Raw genomic sequence first — 21182 nt, 5'->3', positions numbered from 1 at the left:
TATATATATATATATATATATATATATATATATTATTAAGTAGCTTCTCATTATTATTAATGTGCTGCAGCTGTGTCAAAGTTTAGCTAAAAACACATTTCAAGGTTCTTTGTTTTCAATTGCTGAGCGGCAAGAAAGCCAACACTTACTTCTCTTTGATCAAAGAACACTGGTTGACGTCACAGTGGCTGTGCCCATCCGTGCTACTATCGTCTAGCGGTTGCTAGGCAACAGTCATTCGGTGTGGGCGGGGCTTGGCAATTATCAAAGGGCAGTGGGCGTGGCCTACAGGACACGAGCCTATAAATAGAACTCCAGAACTCCATAAACACCTGCGATTTAGTTCAGAGCGCATTCATGCATCAGAACAGCGAGCAACATTTAAACACATTTAGTTCACAAAGAGCAGACATACCTGCCACAACATCAACCCCCCAGCAATTTGTTTCCACTTCTCCAATTCAGAGTCAAAGAAGTAGAAATACAACCTTCAACATGACAACTCCACACAGTTACTCCTCAGTGGAAACATGGGAGTCCTTAAGCGAGTACTTTTTTGGTACAATTGTACCACAGTGGAGATCTCTGCAGTCAAACCCAGAGTACTGCAACTCTAAGCTGCCTTCCACTTTGTTACAGGACATGTTGAAACTTTGCTCCATGTTAGTGGATGCAACAGAGACAACCATGGAGAAGGGAGCTCCTGTGTCCACACAGTCAGAGGAGTGTCTTGAGTCAGTGGGCGCTGATTCCCATGAGAAAACAGGGGTAACACGAGCAAAGGAAGACATGGTAACAGAAATATCTGTAGACAACTGTGTTGATAATAAAAAAACAGAAACTCCGGAACTGGAGACAGAGGCCAGTGCAAGTCTTCAGCATGTGGACACACAATCCCAAACCACAGCCACAGCAGAACCAAGAAAGAGCTGTATGAAGAAAAAGTCCACAGCTGATACAAAAGACTGGGACAAAATAGAAGCTTGTCCCATGAAAAAGCCTGCAATGCCAGCTGCATATGAGTCAGACGTTGATAAATGCAAGGAAACGGAGGCAAAAGGAGGAAAAGACAGCATCCTGAAAGAAATATCTGTAGACAACTGCGGTGATAATAAAAAAACAGATACTGCAGAACTGAAGACAGAGGCCGGCAAATGTCTTCAGCATGTGGACACACAATCCCAAGCCACAGCAGAACCAAAGAAAAGCTGTATGAAGAAAAAGCCCACAGCTGATACAAAACACTGGGACAAAATAGAAGCTTGTCCCGTGGAAAAGCCTGTGATTCCAGCTGTACATGAGTCAGAAGTTGGTTCTTCTTCTGTCATCAGTCTGGCATCTGATGATGTGTCTGCAGAAAAAATGTTTGTTTATGCACTTACTCAGTTGGTAGTTTCACGGGCCTTAGAGAAAGTCTCCTCTAAACACAAAGACTCCACAAGGATTCCCAACTGTTATTGTCTGATGGAGAAAATCTGGCCTGAAATTGAGGGAAAACATTTGGATCTATGTCCAAAGAGGCTGCCCAGTATTGCGAAAGCCATTTTCACCAATCTTTGTAAAGTGCATAAGTGCAAGGAAAAACATTTGATTTCAAGTCTGAAGGAAGAGCTTGAGGATGATATTACTGTCCCAACATTCACCAGACATCTGCTGGCATTACCCAAAAGAATACTCACTTTATCTAAAAACCGAGACGAGTACAGAGAACTTGTGGAACGCTTTGCCAGAGATCTGGTTATGCACGCAATGAGCAACATAAAGGGGTTGAAGAAATGGCGTCCAGCTGAAGAAGTTATACAGAGGCTTACCGAAAAGATCTGGGCTAAAATTGTGTCCCAAAATCTTGAAATCTCCTTGGAGAACATGGAAGATCTCACTGTGACAGTATACAATGAACTCCGGGAAAAGTGGAGAGGTGCTGACAATGTCCTGGGGTTAATGAATAATGGAAATCCAAGACTTGACAAAATGATTGTCAGAATTTTCAAAAGTAAGGCCCCATTGAGAAGACCAAATATCTTCTCTAGGATGTTTTCATGTGTACGCTAAAGTTTACCTGACAAATGGTGGCGTTACAAAGAAGATTACTCACTTTATTTAAAAGCCCAGAAGAGTAACAAGAACTTGTGGAACTGTTCACTAAAGACCACATGAAATTATTACCAACAAATACCAACAAATTACCAACCGGTCGCAGCAGATGGCCGCCCCTCCCTGAGCCTGGTTCTGCCGGAGGTTTCTTCCTGTTCAAAGGGAGTTTTTCCTTCCCACTGTCGCCAAAGTGCTTGCTCATAGGGGGTCATATGATTGTTGGGTTTTTCTCTGAAGCGCCTTGAGGCGACTTTTGTTGTGATTTGGCGCTATATAAATAAAATTGAATTGAATTGAAATAATAAAAAACAAAAAATTTAAAAAAGATCTTGATTTTGAGCTTTGTTTTATTTGTCTTCAGATTGTGTATACATTTTCAGTTTAGGCTGAAGCTAAAAACTCATTTATACTGAACATTTTTAAACAACATAACTGTATATTTGAAATAAGTCCAATTTTCAATCTGTTTGCATAAATGAGGAATAAAAGTTTCTGATCAATGTTGATTTTTTTTACAGTCATTGTTAAGCAAGAACATTTAGATTGTCAGTTGTCAGTGACACAGCTGCCATATAGCCATTTGTTCTCCTCAGTAAATTAAAAACGTGTGCACCCAATTCTTGCTTTTTAAAGTCATTAAAGATACAATACTGTACAATCATACCATTCAGGTAAAAAAAAAACAGTTCAGCTAAATCATTAAAAACCCAAATTCCCATAACACTCATACCCATAAGGAGTGAATCTAAACTTTTCACCACACCTGTATGATTGCACATTTGTCAAGAAATTACTGTTCCTGGTAACCAAATTTGCCCAGCAAAATATAAAGATATGTGGAGGGGCCAAAGACTTTGAACATTACCATTGTGATATTATTCTGTTATTATATGTTACCTTATATATGTAATCAAAGTAGTTGAATTAGAATACTGCTGTAGATCATATTATACCCTTTAAAATAGAGTGTGTGATCTGTATGTAGTTTAGTTCTCATTATACTTTTGAGTTAACAGAACATATTCACATATTAGTTCATTAGATAAATGTGCATCACTCTGTATCCTTGATCTGCTGGGAATGTGTTACACTGTTTTCTTGACATGCTTAATTGTTGAATCATGAAGAGAAGGTTGTAAGCAGGAGACTCTGTGTCTAAAGACAGGGGAGATAGATAGACCACATTCCACACCCCCACCTTACAGAAAGCAGAGAAACAACTGCCGAGGTCATAACTTAGGCGCTGTAACAGAGAAAAAATGTGATGTTTTGGCTTTTACGACTAGCTGGGGGCCACTAGAGACTATAAAAAGCTGAGCAACCCGTCACCATTTTGAGACATGCTGTCGAACCTCTGCAGGCATCTCTCCCGTCCGGACGTTGTAATGCTCTGACTGTTGAATTGTATGGAAATAAATGATTGTTGATTGAGCATTGATACACCGAGTATTGTCCTTCCTTCAGCCCAAAGATTCAAAGAACTGCGTGATTTCAACACCATACATAAAACAAAACTATGATCTCTTTAAGGTCTGCCAATATCAAACATTAAAATAGTTGACAGCAAAGGGTCCACAATTAAAAAGTTTTTCTAGCAATACAAAGTGCTGTGTCACCCCTAAGGTTCAAACATGTAAAGTCAAACACACACTTGTTTCATAGCACATGAAAATAAAAACTAACTAACTATTAAATCATGATACATCCTAAGTGCAGAGCCAGCACTGGATAGTTCAGGTGTACTATAATCAAGCGGTAATGACAAGAACTGCTAAGATACCAAGAACATACCCACAGAAACAAACAATGCTGTTACCAATATTTTTATCTGTACGATATCAATGGAACTGATAATATGAAATATTAGTCAGATATTGCTTTTTTTTTCTAGTATGAATATAAAAAGAAATAAATTAAATAATTACTGAAGTGTATGCAGTGACTTTTAAGATGACTTTATTGACCAAATCATGGTCAAATCATAGCACTGGGTTACTTAAAAAAAAACAGCATGAGAACAGATTTTGTTATCATGAACACTTTTCTGCCCACTGTTTCAGCAAATTATTCTTTAAAGCATGAACCCCAGGCAGAGCACTGAGTACCAAGACCCACGAACACCTTTTGAATTACTTCAAAAGTGTACCTTAAGTCCTTTAGATAGTCCAGGTTAGCTTCTGCTCCGCGGCTGCTGAGTGAACCCTCATCTGGGACTCTCCTCAGCTATTACTGGAACAGTGGCGCGGCTGCCCCTCTGTTGGTCTTCCATGGTCTCTTGTGTTCTGGGGGCCTCTGGATGTCTGGAGTTTTGATCTCCTCCATACCCGCTTCACACCCTGGAGGACGGGGCTGTGGCCCCCCCACACTCCCTAGCAGATCGTTACATGGAGAAACCTTTGGAATACAAGTGCGCTGATCCACACAGGTATGCACACGGGTGTTCACTGCTCGTAGACCCAAATTACACCTTTCTTGGCCGCTACTTCGAAGCACATCTGTCCTGCGTGCTGCACAACAACATTGAATATTTAGTATTTACTGCTGTTTACACTTAGCTAGATTAATGCGATGGTGTTGTGTTTAGTATGTTGCTTTGTTTTTTTTGCTTGTTTTCTATTTTTCTCTCAACAGGTGATCCAGGAGATTTTTATTTTTTTTCTCCCCCCTTTCTCACTGTCCCTCTCCCCTTCTGTTTTTCCTTTCCTTCCTCTTTCTTTCTCCCTTTCCTATCCCTCACTCATATCTGTCCCGTCTGTAACATCTGAAAATAAAATATAATAAATAATAAAAACAAAGATCGACCAAATGGACCAATACGGCAATGCCACGATGATCCATTTGGCAAAGTAAATCCATTGGGTATCCTTGTTGGTCTTCAGACAACAATTCTGATGGCTAAAGAACCAAATGGGACAGGCAAGAAAAAAAAAAAAAAAAAAAAAAGATAGTCCAGGTTAAGTGCATAGATGAGTCCAAGCAAAAGTGCAACTGCATTAGGGAAATTACAGACGTCATTGAGGACAATCTGATCCTCAATCACCAGGGCAATGCTTGTTATTGTTGGGCTTGAGCAGATGGTCCGAAATTGTGTCAGTAATTTTTCTCCAGAAAGTGAAAAATATAACCTTCATACCAATCCCCCCTGCCCCGAAATATTATTTAGGCTCCAAGTTTCTTCTAAGTTAGCATGAAAGGGCTTTTACAATTTTGTTTTCTTTTCATTCTTTACCAGAAATCTATTGTTCACAATTTAAAAGAAACTAACGGTGTGTTCACACCGGACGCAATAGAAGCGACCAAAAAGCGCCACACGCCCCTAGCTGGTCGCTTGCACATTCGCATCTTGAAGCGCATTCAAAGCGAACTGGTCGCACTTTAAAATATGCAATTTTCACGTGCGTGAACCAGAAATGTGGGAGGAAGTAGTGCCAGACGGTATGTTTGCAAGATGGCAGCTGTCGATCTAGCGTTTGAAGAGAGAGTCTCCCTTCTCTATTTACTGTGGAGAGCAGAGCAGCGGCGTAAAGGACGTCCTGACCGTACCTGGGTCCATCAGGTCCTCCACGAGTGTGAGCAGTTTGGTGAGTTTCACCACTTGCTCCAGGAGATGCGTCTGACTGACGGCCACTTTCAGCGGTACCACCGTCTGTCCCTCGCCCAGTTTGAGGAGCTGCTGTCCCGCGTCGGTCCAAGCATCGCCCGCCCAGACATCACAGACGCACGGACTGCAATTAAATTTAAATCTTGAAAATATCTTAACCCATTGTTGCGACTTCTATCCACAAATAAAGCCGCTGCCGGCTGAGTTTGTTTCTGTACTGTGACGCGTCTCCAATAAGCCATACTAAGTCCCACTTGTGTTTCACGTATTTATTTAAAACTTAAACAATAAACATTTGCTTTCAATCAAAACAAATAGCGCATGTATTAACTTACATCGTTTGTGAGCATTTGTATTTATATTGAATCTTTATTTTAAACATGTTTAAATAAAAACAACAGGGAAAAAAAGAGACAAACAAACAAAAGGAAAACAAAGCAACAATATTTATAAGTAACTTACATGTTCAAAAGGACTAGGAAGAAGCATAAGCTTATTTAATCCCACCCCCTTTCCACTATTTAGTAATTAATAGTCAAATTAATAGTCAACACTTTTTCTTCCCTCAGAAATTCATTACAATTACATTACATAATGCATGTAATTTTTATTTATTTAACCCCAGTAATACGTCAAAAGATATACAATTTACAGACATATATGCATACTTGTGCACCCACAACACACATATATACACATCACTGTTGTGAAAATAGTGGGTGAACACCCGATCAGAAACACCTCCTCCCTGATGAGTACGCCTGTGTCACGTAAATAACACGCGATCACCTGAGGTGCAGGAAAATCCAAACACCTGTACAACCACAATAAATAAACAAAACATAAAGATTCACTTTGGCTCTTATACACTTTTAAAAAACCTCTTTGTATTTATCTATTTATTGCAGGGCATTAATAATAATGAGAAGCTACTATATGTATATATATGTATATATATATATGTATGTATATATATATATATATATATATATATATATATATATATATATATATATATATATATATATTATTATTATTAAGTAGCTTCTCATTATTATTAATGTGCTGCAGCTGTGTCAAAGTTTAGCTAAAAACACATTTCAAGGTTCTTTGTTTTCAATTGCTGAGCAGCAAGAAAGCCAACACTTACTTCTCTTTGATCAAAGAACACTGGTTGACGTCACAGTGGCTGTGCCCATCCGTGCTACTATCGTCTAGCGGTTGCTAGGCAACAGTCATTCGGTGTGGGCGGGGCTTGGCGATTATCAAAGGGCAGTGGGCGTGGCCTACAGGACACGAGCCTATAAATAGAACTCCAGAACTCCATAAACACCTGCGATTTAGTTCAGAGCGCATTCATGCATCAGAACAGCGAGCAACATTTAAACACATTTAGTTCACAAAGAGCAGACATACCTGCCACAACATCAACCCCCCAGCAATTTGTTTCCACTTCTCCAATTCAGAGTCAAAGAAGTAGAAATACAACCTTCAACATGACAACTCCACACAGTTACTCCTCAGTGGAAACATGGGAGTCCTTAAGCGAGTACTTTTTTGGTACAATTGTACCACAGTGGAGATCTCTGCAGTCAAACCCAGAGTACTGCAACTCTAAGCTGCCTTCCACTTTGTTACAGGACATGTTGAAACTTTGCTCCATGTTAGTGGATGCAACAGAGACAACCATGGAGAAGGGAGCTCCTGTGTCCACACAGTCAGAGGAGTGTCTTGAGTCAGTGGGCGCTGATTCCCATGAGCAAACAGGGGTAACACGAGCAAAGGAAGACATGGTAACAGAAATATCTGTAGACAACTGTGTTGATAATAAAAAAACAGAAACTCCGGAACTGGAGACAGAGGCCAGTGCAAGTCTTCAGCATGTGGACACACAATCCCAAACCACAGCCACAGCAGAACCAAGAAAGAGCTGTATGAAGAAAAAGTCCACAGCTGATACAAAAGACTGGGACAAAATAGAAGCTTGTCCCATGAAAAAGCCTGCAATGCCAGCTGCATATGAGTCAGACGTTGATAAATGCAAGGAAACGGAGGCAAAAGGAGGAAAAGACAGCATCCTGAAAGAAATATCTGTAGACAACTGCAGTGATAATAAAAAAACAGATGCTGCAGAACTGAAGACAGAGGCCGGCAAATGTCTTCAGCATGTGGACACACAATCCCAAGCCACAGCAGAACCAAAGAAAAGCTGTATGAAGAAAAAGCCCACAGCTGATACAAAACACTGGGACAAAATAGAAGCTTGTCCCGTGGAAAAGCCTGTGATTCCAGCTGTACATGAGTCAGAAGTTGATTCTTCTTCTGTCATCAGTCTGGCATCTGATGATGTGTCTGCAGAAAAAATGTTTGTTTATGCACTTACTCAGTTGGTAGTTTCACGGGCCTTAGAGAAAGTCTCCTCTAAACACAAAGACTCCACAAGGATTCCCAACTGTTATCGTCTGCTTGAGAAAATCTGGCCTGAAATTGAGGGAAAACATTTGGATCTATGTCCAAAGAGGCTGCCCAGTATGGCGAAAGCCATTTTCACCAATCTCTGTAAAGTGCATAAGTGCAAGGAAAAACATTTGATTTCAAGTCTGAAGGAAGAGCTTGAGGATGATATTACTGTCCCAACATTCACCAGACATCTGCTGGCATTACCCAAAAGAATACTCACTTTATCTAAAAACCGAGACGAGTACAGAGAACTTGTGGAACGCTTTGCCAGAGATCTGGTTATGCACGCAATGAGCAATACAAATGAAGCAGGGAAATTGCCTCTAGGGGCTGATGAAGCCATTAAACAGAGGCTTGCCCAAAAAGTCTGGGCTAAAATTGTGTCCCAAAAGCTTAAAATCTCCTTGGAGGACATTGAAGAGGTCAGCGTGGCAGTATACAATGAACTCCAGGAAAAGTGGAAATATCCAAACACTGTCATGCAGTTAATGAAAATTGGCCACCGAAATGTTGACAAAGAGATTGTCAAAAGTTTCATAAGAAATGCACCATTGAGGAGACCAAATATCTTCTCTAGGATGTTTTCATGTGTATGCTAAAGTTTACCTGACACATGGTGGCGTTACAAAGAAGATTACTCACTTTATTTAAAAGCCCAGAAGAGTAACAAGAACTTGTGGAACTGTTCACTAAAGACCACATGAAATTATTACCAACAAATACCAACAAATTACCAACCGGTCGCAGCAGATGGCCGCCCCTCCCTGAGCCTGGTTCTGCCGGAGGTTTCTTCCTGTTCAAAGGGAGTTTTTCCTTCCCACTGTCGCCAAAGTGCTTGCTCATAGGGGGTCATATGATTGTTGGGTTTTTCTCTGAAGCGCCTTGAGGCGACTTTTGTTGTGATTTGGCGCTATATAAATAAAATTGAATTGAATTGAAATAATAAAAAACAAAAAATTTAAAAAAGATCTTGATTTTGAGCTTTGTTTTATTTGTCTTCAGATTGTGTATACATTTTCAGTTTAGGCTGAAGCTAAAAACTCATTTATACTGAACATTTTTAAACAACATAACTGTATATTTGAAATAATTCCAATTTTCAATCTGTTTGCATAAATGAGGAATAAAAGTTTCTGATCAATGTTGATTTTTTTACAGTCATTGTTAAGCAAGAACATTTAGATTGTCAGTTGTCAGTGACACAGCTGCCATATAGCCATTTGTTCTCCTCAGTAAATTAAAAACGTGTGCACCCAATTCTTGCTTTTTAAAGTCATTAAAGATACAATACTGTACAATCATACCATTCAGGTAAAAAAAAACAAAAAACAGTTCAGCTAAATCATTAAAAACCCAAATTCCCATAACACTCATACCCATAAGGAGTGAATCTAAACTTTTCACCACACCTGTATGATTGCACATTTGTCAAGAAATTACTGTTCCTGGTAACCAAATTTGCCCAGCAAAATATAAAGAAGCATATAAAGATATGTGTCAGGATGAGGGAAACGCCTGCAGCAGGTTCCTTTAAGGAACTGCTATCTTTTCCTGTCTACAGTTTTATTTTGTGAGACGGTTTATAATTGTTGTGCCCAAGTAGTCGGGCTTTCGTGATCCCCTGCCCGTGCGTTTTGATGGTTGTTTACAGCGATGTTTGACTTGTTTCAGTCGCCACAGAACTATTCTACATTCCTTTTTGGAGTGCGCTGGGATCAAATATCACAACAACTACATTTGGCTCAGGCAGCAGTTCACCTGTGGGGGTGCAAATTACTAGGATTGTATACTTTTTTTTTCTGTTTAATACTTTTTTGTGTATTTTGTTTGACTGTGTGTGGTGTTAAGTGCCCTTGTAGGTTTTTGTGACTTTTAATGTTTTTTTTTATTTGTTTGTTTGTTTGTTTGTTTTGGTTTTTAATAGTAGCCCGGATAGATTTGAAAGGCGTTTTCGTGTGTGAAAACGCTCCGCGTCCACAGTAGCGTTTTCAGTCGTTTTCACAGAGTTGTGCGTCCACATTGAAACAGCCGAAAACGCTTACGTTCCAGTACTGCTCATATGTGAAACCCAAGATGATTTGACCTGCCTCATTTCTGTCTGCCGCTTATTTACTTTCCGGCTCTTTGAAACGTCGCAGCAAAATGTTGAGGAAAAGCACCAAGTTTTTTAAATGGAATAACAATGAGGTACAGTTGTTGCTGCAAGTAACACAAAAGTACAAAGTTTCAAAAGCGAGTGAAAGTTAAAGAATTTGAAGAAAAGCTATTTGGAGCATGTACAGACTGATATTAATCTTTAATAGGCTGTCAAAATTGAGAGCAAACAAAACAACTGCTATATAATGCCCTCCGCTATCTTAGACTACGTTCACACCGCAGGTCTTAATGCTCAATTCCGATGTTTTGATCAAATCCAATTTTTTTGTCTGCTTGTTCACACTACAAATAAAATGCGACAGCAAACGTGCTCTAGTGTGAACGCTCGATGCGGCCCGCATGCGCAAAAGAAGATGTCATACACAACGCGCTCTGTTTAGACCCAAAGCAAACAATATTGTTTGACTGATGGCCCTTAATAGAAAGACTTCGGACTTTACGTTTCCCAAATTTTGCTTTAAGTTATTTTGTTATTTACATAATAATGTAGATAACCTAATAATGATCCTTATTGCTGTTTTAGAGAGTAGCGGTGCTTCAAAGGATAGTTGCAGATTTCTGTCAGAATCTGCAGATTATATAGTACAAATAAAATGTTCACGTTGTCTTCCCAACAGTTTCACTAACATCTACACGGGATGGCCAGGAAGCGTTCGCGATGTCTTCTCGGGCGCTTCCCCGGCGCTGATAATTGGCGTCTGTCTTGTGTCAGTGACGTAAAAGACGGATTTAATGCGACATGACCGTTCAAACAGCAGTCGCTTTCTAAAACATCAGATATGTATCGGATTCAGTACCACATACGAAAGTGACCCAGATCGGATTTGAAAATATCGGATTTGTGCCGTTCACACTGTCATACCATGATCGGATATGGGTGGCATAGGGTCAAAAAAATCGGATTTGATGCGCTTTGCCTGCAGTGTGAACGTAGCCTTAGTTTAATTGATCACATGACTGCATCATGCGTCATCGTTTTAGAAAGTCTCCATTTTCGCTGTCCACACTGCCACGGAAAGCACCCTTTTGAAATGTATGTGTTTTCAAAACGCTGTGTTTTCCATCTGTGAAAACGCCATCTCAGTGTGGATGGGAGGCCAAAACGGAGAGAAAAATTAGTGTGGACGTAGCCTTAGGCTTTGTCCACACATCCACATGTACCCGGGTATTTTTGAAGACCCATATTTTTGCACCTTTAGTCCACACGTAAATGGCGTTTTTGGTCACTGAAAACTGAGATTTTTAAAACCTCCTGCCAGGGTGGAGATTTTCGAAAACTCCGTTCCTCCAGACAAGCGCAGCGTCAAATGTGTGCGCCTTTTTTGACGTCACACTGTGCGCTACGTTATTGTTTCGGTGAAATGGGATGCCAATGTTCACATTTTGGACAGAGAGGACAGATGGTTTGAAAGAGGAGTGAAAGAAGCCATTTACGTTCACTGTGAGCGAACATCTTTGAACAGAGGGTGGTTTACGACACCAACTGTCTGCCATCTATAATCCAGTTTTGAGTTCCCTCCCCAGACGCCTTAACGCCCACTCACTTCCTGGGCCATCTGACCTCAGGAAATTGCATGATAAGGTGGTGCCAGGTTTCACAATGAGCTCACCTGAAACCCTGGCTGATTGGGACCCACACCCGTTTGCACACCGTGATTAGAGGATCATCAGGGGGTCCTTTTGTCCCTCTTTGGGGGGATACTCCCACTGGGTTTAAATCTGGGACTCTCTAGCCATTAGACCTTAGAACTGAAGAAGCTTCTAGGATGAGAGGTGAAACGTCTTCAAGCAGCTTAAAGAAGTCCAGACGCTTTTCTATGCAAGCTCCTTTGACTACGATGACCTGGATGACTGAGAACCTCCACAGACAAATATGGCATATACATTTTTTTTATACAAGTCCCACAATCATATACATCATCTGCATCAATGTGGAAATCTTTTTAACCCTTTGGGTTATTTTTTGGTTCTGGGATCCTCATGTTAGGACTAGAGATGGCACGATACCACTTTTTTATGTCCGATACGATATTATAAATTTGGATATCGGCAGATACCGATATGAATCCAATATAGTGTGTTTTATAATCAATAAAACTGTTTTTTTAATATCTTGCTGCATTTTGTATGGGTCCAAACTCAAGTTTAAAAAAAACACTAATGCTATTCTGTTATACCTGTAAGCAAAAAATACACTGCACCCAAAATATTCCATAGTTCAGCAAAACTGATGAATCTAATAAACTTAAACCTACTCCATCCTCCCTATTCTGGTATTTAAAAGAGTAAGCAACCTAACTAATAGGGTTGCAAACTCCCAGCAAAAAATAAATAAAAAAAGGGAACCACCCCCCACCTCATGATGCTTAATCGACGTAATCAACTTTAATTTGATGCAGTGTGAAAAAAATGCACAGAAATCAATTATTTTTCTACAATATTTGAATAGATTCAACATCTTTCTTCAACAGAATTGCAGAATGCACAGATGGTACCGTCCCAAAGGAAAAAGCCAGACATTTTAAAAGAGAATAAGAAAGAAAAGTATATCTTTGTGTCCCCCTTTTCCCTGTTCATGCCCTATCGGCCCCCTGGTTAAACTTTGCTAGATCCGCCCCTGCACAGTTACCAGCCGTCAGCTACATAGAAAAAGATCCTGGTGTAGAAAGTAATATTAAATAAATTCTAACAACAAATTATCAAGCTTAAACATGCTGCTGTTGTTCAGCCGCTTGTTTCCTCTTTCTGGCACAAACAAACAAGAGAGACGGACTCGCGACAGAAAAGCCGATCAGCTGATCATTAATCAGTTTCATGATGAAATGCCGGTTTGGTGGCGAGGCTCCAAATGCTCAACCAGACCGTGACAGGTCCTGCACGCCACAGCCACTCTATCACTTGATGCATAATGCTCCGACGTGCTACGGTTATGAGCCGAGTTACGCCAGGTCGCAAGTTTTGTGAGGTGCTTTTTTGATATTTAATGGATCGGATTACATTTTTTATTTCTCTCCGATATCCGATCCAGTAATTTTGGTCAGTATCGGACCGTCCATCTCTAGTTAGGACCTATGAAACACATCGTGCAGACTCTTGGATGTTAGAAGACAACTGATACTGCTCATGAATAAGACTAAAGGTAGGAAGGTGTCCTTTATAACTAAACCTTAAGTTTTATATCATAGTTTATAATATAGCACGTGTATTTCAGTAATAGCTTCTTTATTTCAGTATAGTGGTGTGCGACTCTTACCAGTTTGTCCTTGAAAAATCCACACGAGTCCAGATTTCCGAGGACATGGCACGTGGAGTCTGATACTCCTATAAGTTATCCAAGTCATCCAATTCTTTTGTAAAGGAAAAGCAAACATTCATGTCTCCGGTAAGTTATCTCAGGGACAACTGTTTAATTCATAGCAGGTTCTGCAGTAACCATGGTAACCACGGACACTGAGCGGATGGTCCGATGCAGGTCAGACTTTGGGAAGTTATCCCTCAAGTTTCTTTAAAAAAAAAAAGGCTCCTCAGCTGTGCGGCTGTTTGTCAGAATATGTTTTATATGAGCAGCGTGTGATGCTCACTTCACTGAATGAAGAGCAAACAGTTAGTTGCATTGTTACGAGAACATGCGCGTATTAATTTCATGATTTATTAAATATATAAATGTTAATATAGCTACATGCAAAGAAATCAAACGGTGTCCATAAATTATGTTTAATTTTTACATTTTTTGAGTTAATCTGAAATCATACAATTAATCTGTATTATTTCAGATTAACTCAAATAGATTTTTACAATTTTGTTAGATTTCAGTTATACACAGACAGATTGCAGTCAGTGGAATTGAAAAGAGTTAAAATGATATTTTGTATCTGCAAAACAATACATTTATTTGATTTATTTTTAGTCTAGCACTGAAATTTAGAATTCAGCAATACACAGAGCTCAGCTTTATTTGGAAGGTTATTACATTTGCAGTGGATTTAAGAATTTGGGATCCCAGGTGGTTGATATTGTACAACAACAAAAACACGTGTAAATCACGCAAAAGGAAAGCAACACTGCCCTCTCCTGGTTAAATTAAAGTTATACACAATGACTATTTTTGGGTCAGAGAGAGAGGGCGCGATTGTGACGTGTACGCCACAACGTTTGATTTCTTTTTTTTTTAATTATGTTTTTATTTTTGTTATATGCTATGTTTATATTTCCAAGAAGTCTAGATCCCTAAATTCACTAAATTACATTTTCTGCCATCTGATTGGCTGATTACATATTTGTGTTAATAAGCAGTTGAACAGGTGTACCTATTAAACTGGCCAGAGAGTATAGGCCTTGAATTTGGTTATGAATCTTTCAGTCCATTTTTTTTCTTTCTTTCTGCTATTCCTCTGCTGAGAGAAGCTGTAGAAGTGGAGGGTTTTATTATCATTCAAATGTCTCAGTGAATACAGAAGAAAAAAATGACCACGAAGCAAGAAAGCAAGAGACAAGGCTAATCAAAAAGGTATTGGGTGAAGCACGTGCTTATTATGCCAACCCTTTTAACAAAAGATAATTTAGCAAGCAGCTCATTTACATATACATATTTTTTTTCTTAATAAATAAATAAATTTAGGTATGTATTGATATGTGCTGGCTGCACAATGATAACCTCCAATTATTAAATCAATAGTATTAATACCAACATTGGTATTGGTCAGTAATAGCGTGGTTGTCATGTTTCGGCTGTGTGGCAGGCAGGAGAAGGACCCAAACGCAAACTCACGGAGACGAAACGTAAACTCAAAAACACAGCTTTAATGCTGGCATAAAGTGAAACACAAAAAACAGTACTGAACTTAAACTGGGGAGACTAAAGCACGGGGAAAAATCACACCGCTATGAGGGAGACTACGACACTGACAAAGAGAAACACAGGGCTTAAATACACAGAGGGATAACGAGGGAATGAGACACAGAAGGAGGGCACAGCTGGGAGAAATCAGGACTGGACGAGACAGAGACGCAAAACTAGAAACACTCACATGAGGCATGGACCTTCAAAGTAAAACAGGAAGTATCACACAGAGACGCGAACTAGACACAGTGGAGACAGCAACTAAGAAACAGAGACAAACCATAAGGCAGAGGTCTAAGAACCAAAATACACAGAGGGAAATACTCAGCTTTGAACACAAGAGACTAGACTAGAGGGAGTAACAAAAGACCAACCATGAGAACATAATGCACAATGCAGGGTGACAGAAAACAAGAAACTCAAACATGCAAAGACACACCATAAACAGAACAGAGGGGGCACAGAGAGACATGAAGGGCAGGGGAGACTTAACATGGGTTGAAACACAAGGGGGAACTAATAAGCAAATCAACATAGGAGGCCTAATGAGCTAAACATACTATAAACATCAAAATAAACTAAAACTCAAAACACTGGGTCCTAAGACCCAGGATCGTGACAGTGGTTAAATCAATTCTCAGTCAATTTTCTCTTTTACGTTCCGAAGACTGTTTCAGTTTCATCAAAGATGTGTCTGATATGTCTGTGAAAGCAGCTTAACCATAACTGCTTTGCTGTGTTTTGTTGTTGTGTCATCACGTGACTCAGCCATGCTGCACAAACACAGGGGAGGCTCAAAACACTGAATGTGATGGGAGAGAGAAAGCGGAGCATACCGTGGGTTTTTGCAGTGACCTGTGGGGGCTTTACAGAAAGGCAAGCAGAGCTGCTCCCCTCCCCCAGTGGCTATTATCAATATATATCATATATTCAGTACATTATGCATTCAGTACATAGATTTGCCTATGTAATTTATATATCTGTGTATCTGTGTCAGCACTTGATGAGACTGGCCCTATATTTCTCAGATCAGTGTGTTGTTCATTCAAAGATGTTCTTCTGCTTGGTTGTAATGGGTGATTGTTTGAGTTATTGTTGCCTTCCTGTTAGCTCAAAGTAGTTTGGCTATCAAGAAGATTCTGTAAGTTACCGAGTGATGAATGCATCAATTAACGATAACATATATGTAAGTTGGAAGAAGTAGATTTTTTCAGAGCTTTAACAGAATTACAAATGTTTAGCCTAAGTAATATTTTCCGCTTTTTTTTTAATCTAAATTAAGCCACACATTTATTTCAATAATGTGACAAAGATTAGTAACGTTTTATAAAACATTAATAAAAAACAATAATGGAGGTAACTGTGACAGCAATGGAAGGGGACCAGAACTCAAAACAGAGTGGATTAAAAACCTTATGAAGAACGATCCTCGGCACCTGGAGTGGATATCAGTTGTAAGATGTGCTGAGATCTCATCTGTCTCTCTTTTTCAGGTGTTCATATTTTGCAAAGAATGAATAGCTGTGAATGGGGTGTTGAGACTGGAGAGATAAATGGCTTCAATCAGTATGGGCATGATGTAGAAAGTCTTCTATCATTTGACCTGCAAACAGTGACGTGGATCGCCACATCACCACAGGCTGTCACCACCAAACTGCGATGGGAAGCTGAAAAAGCTCAGTTCGAATATGTCTTTCTGTTTCACTTTTCCGGTGCAAATGAGAACATCATCATCAAATTGGACAAAACACTAAACTGCAGTGGTTGTAACACTACAGTTTAGTGTTTTGAAGACAATAACTATGCACTCTAGCTTTTAGAGCAAATCCTGTCACTTTGCCTTTTAATCAATGTATTAATCAATGTACAGTAACTGTGTTATATTAGCCTGGGTTAAAACTGGGATTAAGTGATTGTGTGAGCTATGAGCACTCCTCTTTCAACCCAAAATATTAGCACAAAAGAGTAAACCCTCTCTCAATACTGATTACTGTAAGCATTATGTGTTCTTGCACCCTCAAGTATGGCACACCATACATACTTAAGAAGTAGTTTCTCATTGTTGTAATTACTGAAACTTACTTAGCAGTTGCTATTGTTTTATTCTGTGTTTGTTGCCAATGTGTGTCTGCTCTTGTGGTATATGACGACCAAGCACTCTTTGATATCAAGTCGTCCCACAAAACTTGGATAAAGCATAATGTGGGTGATCAAACCTCAACCCCTTTACTGGTGTTTAAACCGGCACACTTGTTCACTTGCCTGCTGTCATCTAATCTTTCAGATGAAGGGGGAGATGTGTAGGTCTTCTGCTGAGAGCTAAATCTTACCAGAGATGTGGCTGTTGGTTTAATTCTTTCTGCTATTCAGGTGGATTTTTTTCCCCAACTCAACGATCACTGGGGCTTCAGTGGATCCATCTTGCCTTTCCTGCTCATCTGGGTTTACCTAACTTGCTGGTGGTTAAAACATGTTTAAAACCAGAGATTAGAAAAATGTATAAATCAAGAATTAGAAGAGCAATAATAATAATAAGACTAAAACTCTTGGTTGTTTTGGGTGGATTATCGTCATGAAATTTAATTTAAAGTACTTACTCATCTAAGATGGACTTTTTTTGTTTTGTTTTTATGTTTGTTTGTTTTGTTTTGTTTTACTCTTTTGCTTCAAGGCCTGTAAATGAGCTGCTTCCTAAATTATCTTTTGTTAAAAGGGTTGGCATAACACACATTTGCTCCAGCCAATACCTTTTTGATTAGCTTTATCTCGCGCTTTCTTGCTTTGTGCTAGATCTATATTCTGTGTTCATTAAGATATTTGAATGCTTATCAAATGTATAAATAAAGAAAAGGTAAATAGAACAGACCAGGTGTTGCGATGTGAATGATGGGAACATTTGCCCATTGAGCTGCACCTCTACAACAGTTTGTGAGGAGAAAATTGTTCGTTTGACTCTTATAAATGCTAGATCTCTAATAAACAATACTTTTCAGTTAAATGAATCCTTCACATCTAGTGAATTGGATTTTATGTTTCTGACAGAGACTTGGCTTCGTGCTGGAGAGTTCACCCCATTCTGAGAACTTTTCCTCTTGACTGTATGTTTTCCAGTTCCCCTCGAACTACAGGTCTGGGCCTAACAACTGTATTAAAATCCAGTTTCCGATGTTGACAGTCAACATCTGACCCCTCCTCCACGTTTGAAGTGCAATCATTTGTCATAAACTGGAATTTTACTTGCTAAATTCAGCAAAGAAGTCTTTTTTGAATTTGCAGGGACACATACTGGACCTTGTGTTGTCAATTGGTTTAAACTTTGTCTCACTGAGATTTGTGATACTTTCAGACCATTTTGCTGTTTTATTTCTTGTTATTCTGCCCAATTGTCAAGCTCAACTGTGTGGACTTGATCGGTCGGGTTGCTGTTGCTGTTCAAAATGCAGCAGCTCACCTTTTGTTGGACAAGAAAGAGTGTGATCCCATTAAACCTATACTGGCCTCCTTACACTGGCTTCCAGTCCATTTCAGGATCTGACCTGCAGTTTGTGCATTGTGCTAGCTCTTCCTTTTCCTTTGAAGTGTTCTCACCCAAGGATGGATGGATCATAGGGTTTCTTTAATGGTGTAAGAGTTTTACATGAAAAAATAAATTCTGAGGTCATGTGTGATATGGTGACCATTGACAAATTTACTGAGGCAAATCTAATCATATAATTGAAGTGATCATTCTCAGCACAGGAAATGACATTGGTTTTCTAGCTAATTTTTTTTTTAATCTAAACTGCCTAATGTGGTTGCAGACTGTTACGGCTGTGGCCATGAGGACTGTGTGGGCTGTTTTCTGTCTGTGTTTTCTGTACTGTGCTTAAGACTTTTTCCAGGTCCCTCCCCTAATGAGGAGTCGTGAGCGACTGATTGGACCATGGAGCGGTTGACCACCTTCAAAAAGCCGCTCTGACAGCTCCGAGGAAGAGAGAGAGAGTGGAACGAGCGGAACGAGCGAGTAGCCTGACAGCCGTCGCGGTCCTGACCCTGGTTTTCCCAGCCTGTGCTTATATTGTGTATTTGTGTGAGTGTGAATTGTGAAAGCCGCTCCTAGTGCATTAGCTGAGAGCTTAGGCACTCGTGGGCTGAAGCGGAAGGGGTGAGCTGCCTTTTCTTTTGGAATCGTTTTCTCCTGTTTTCTGGGTCAGGGAGCGAGGGATAGCCCTGTCATTTGTTTGTTCTATTTATTTCCTAGGGTTTAGTTAGTCTTTTCTGGTGGGACTTAGTTGGTTTTGTTTATTATTTGGCCTGGGCTCACCCTGGAGCTATGCTTCTTGTCCTTAAATAAAATCACCTTTTTTTTTTACTCACAACTGGTTTGGATGTTTGGCTTGGGAACCAGGGCGGGGATTTGTCTCTCTCCTCCAACCTTATGTGCGTCCCTACACGCCTAGACTAGGGGCGTAACACAGACACCGAAAATCTGAAGCAACAGTATAACACAATAGTCTGGTTCCTTTCGATGTGGATGAGCTGCAGCTGTACTCTGAGCCCCTTCCCGATGGCCGAACACCTCACCCTATCTCTAAGGGTGAGGACAGCTGAGGACCTTAGCCTCAGACTAGGAGGTGCCAGTTCTCATTCTTGTCGTTTCACACTCAGCTGCAAACTTCTCCAGTGCCAGCTCGAGGCCACTGCCTGATGAAGCCAAAACAACCAAATCATCTGAGGCAGAGATAAGATTCTGAGACTGTCCAAGAGCCTTAATCTTCTTGGCTAAGCCTAGAAATTCTATGCATAAAAATTATGAACAGAATCAGTGACAAAGGGAAGCCCTGGCAGGGTACAATACAATACAATACACACCAAGTTTACAAGTCTGACTTATTGCCAGCTATGGCAACAAGCTCTTGGAGAGGTTGTATAAGGATTTGGGATGGCAATTGATATGAATTTAGCAGTTACAGTTCCATTATCAATATATCTTTATCGATTACTGATTTACAGAGATGAGGTATTGCATCATGTGAGGTGTGTCAAATTTGGTGTAATATGATGTGCTCTGGACTTTAGCACCAGACAATATTTTGACATATTTACATCAAAAAATCTGCAAAGTTATAAATGTTCTAGGTTTTATATCAGATGCACACTGACAAAGTTTTCTAACAACTGAATATGTTTTTAAATTATTTTTCTAAATTTGTTTTTCAGTTGCTGACACATATTTAATCTCTGTATTATTTCCAGTTTACATATTCACAAGTCCAAATAGTTCATCTTCTTTTGCAATCTTTTTATTGGAAAAAAAATGGCTGTAAAAAGAAGAAGTATGTGTTAGTCCATCTTAAATCAAACAAGCTTCTATAACATATGTATGAGAAATTTCACAACACTTATGTGAAGAAAACATACAAGTTTTTTGTAAAATGAATATGTTGTTATTGTTGGCACAAGAAGAAAAGCATTACCACCTGTCCAAAACTGATTGATGAGTCTGATACCTGGAGAAAGAATCTGGAATCTGGGCAAAAAAAAATTATAGGTATAACCAAAGGAACAGAGCGTGTCTGGATGATTGGCCTCAGAATCTTGTCTTTGCTTTTTGGAGACGATGTGGTTTAGTTGGTTTCATCGAGCGATGACCTGCAACTCACACTGGCATGGCTTGCAGTCAAATGTGAAGTATAGCTGCGATAAGAAGTGGTACCTCAAAGTCTCAGACCATGGTCTAAATTTGCAAAAAGATGTCCACTCAACTAGAACTAGTTACTGCTCAAAGTGAAGGAATTCAAGTGCCTCACTGTCTTTTTCAAGAATGAAGAGACACTGTCAAACGGCAACAGACACGAAGATTTATTGTGGAGAAGAGAGACCTGAGCATGAAAGTGAAGCTATTAATTAACTGGTCGATCTATGTTACTACCTTCACCCATGGACAGTTCTAGGTATAGTGACCAAAAGAATGAGATCACCAATACAAGCAGTGGAAATGACGTCTCTTGAAAGATTGGTTGTGCTCAGCCTTAGAAATAGAGCTTGGGA

General features: G+C 39.7%; 2 protein-coding genes across 2 annotated transcripts; both read left to right on the top strand.

Moving 5' to 3' along the window:
• The first annotated feature begins 122 nt into the window (after nucleotides 1-122).
• On the top strand, nucleotides 123-6619 carry LOC147303341 (uncharacterized). The gene is made up of 2 exons (XM_086280852.1): nucleotides 123-4263; nucleotides 5048-6619. The coding sequence occupies exon 1, from the start codon at nucleotides 358-360 to the stop codon at nucleotides 2050-2052; it is 1695 nt and encodes a 564-aa protein (XP_086136978.1). The 5' UTR covers nucleotides 123-357; the 3' UTR covers nucleotides 2053-4263; nucleotides 5048-6619.
• A 205-nt stretch (nucleotides 6620-6824) lies between these two features.
• Nucleotides 6825-10323, top strand: LOC147303340 (uncharacterized). The gene has a single exon (XM_086280851.1). The coding sequence runs from the start codon at nucleotides 7054-7056 to the stop codon at nucleotides 8752-8754; it is 1701 nt and encodes a 566-aa protein (XP_086136977.1). The 5' UTR covers nucleotides 6825-7053; the 3' UTR covers nucleotides 8755-10323.
• The last annotated feature ends 10859 nt before the right edge of the window (nucleotides 10324-21182 follow it).

Source organism: Aulonocara sp. 'chitande type north' Nkhata Bay, linkage group LG22 (assembly GCF_057382095.1).
Source record: "Aulonocara sp. 'chitande type north' Nkhata Bay isolate Kocher_YH1m ecotype deep benthic linkage group LG22, A_spYH_male_GT1.1, whole genome shotgun sequence".
Taxonomy (NCBI): Eukaryota; Metazoa; Chordata; class Actinopteri; order Cichliformes; family Cichlidae; genus Aulonocara; species Aulonocara sp. 'chitande type north' Nkhata Bay.
The sequence above is the reverse complement of the archived record's forward strand: the minus strand, read 5'-3'. Positions and strand labels throughout refer to the sequence as shown.

Coding starts and splice junctions, on each gene's coding strand:
- LOC147303340 (XM_086280851.1), top strand. CDS start 7,054: ATGCATCAGAACAGCGAGCAACATTTAAACACATTTAGTTCACAAAGA.
- LOC147303341 (XM_086280852.1), top strand. CDS start 358: ATGCATCAGAACAGCGAGCAACATTTAAACACATTTAGTTCACAAAGA.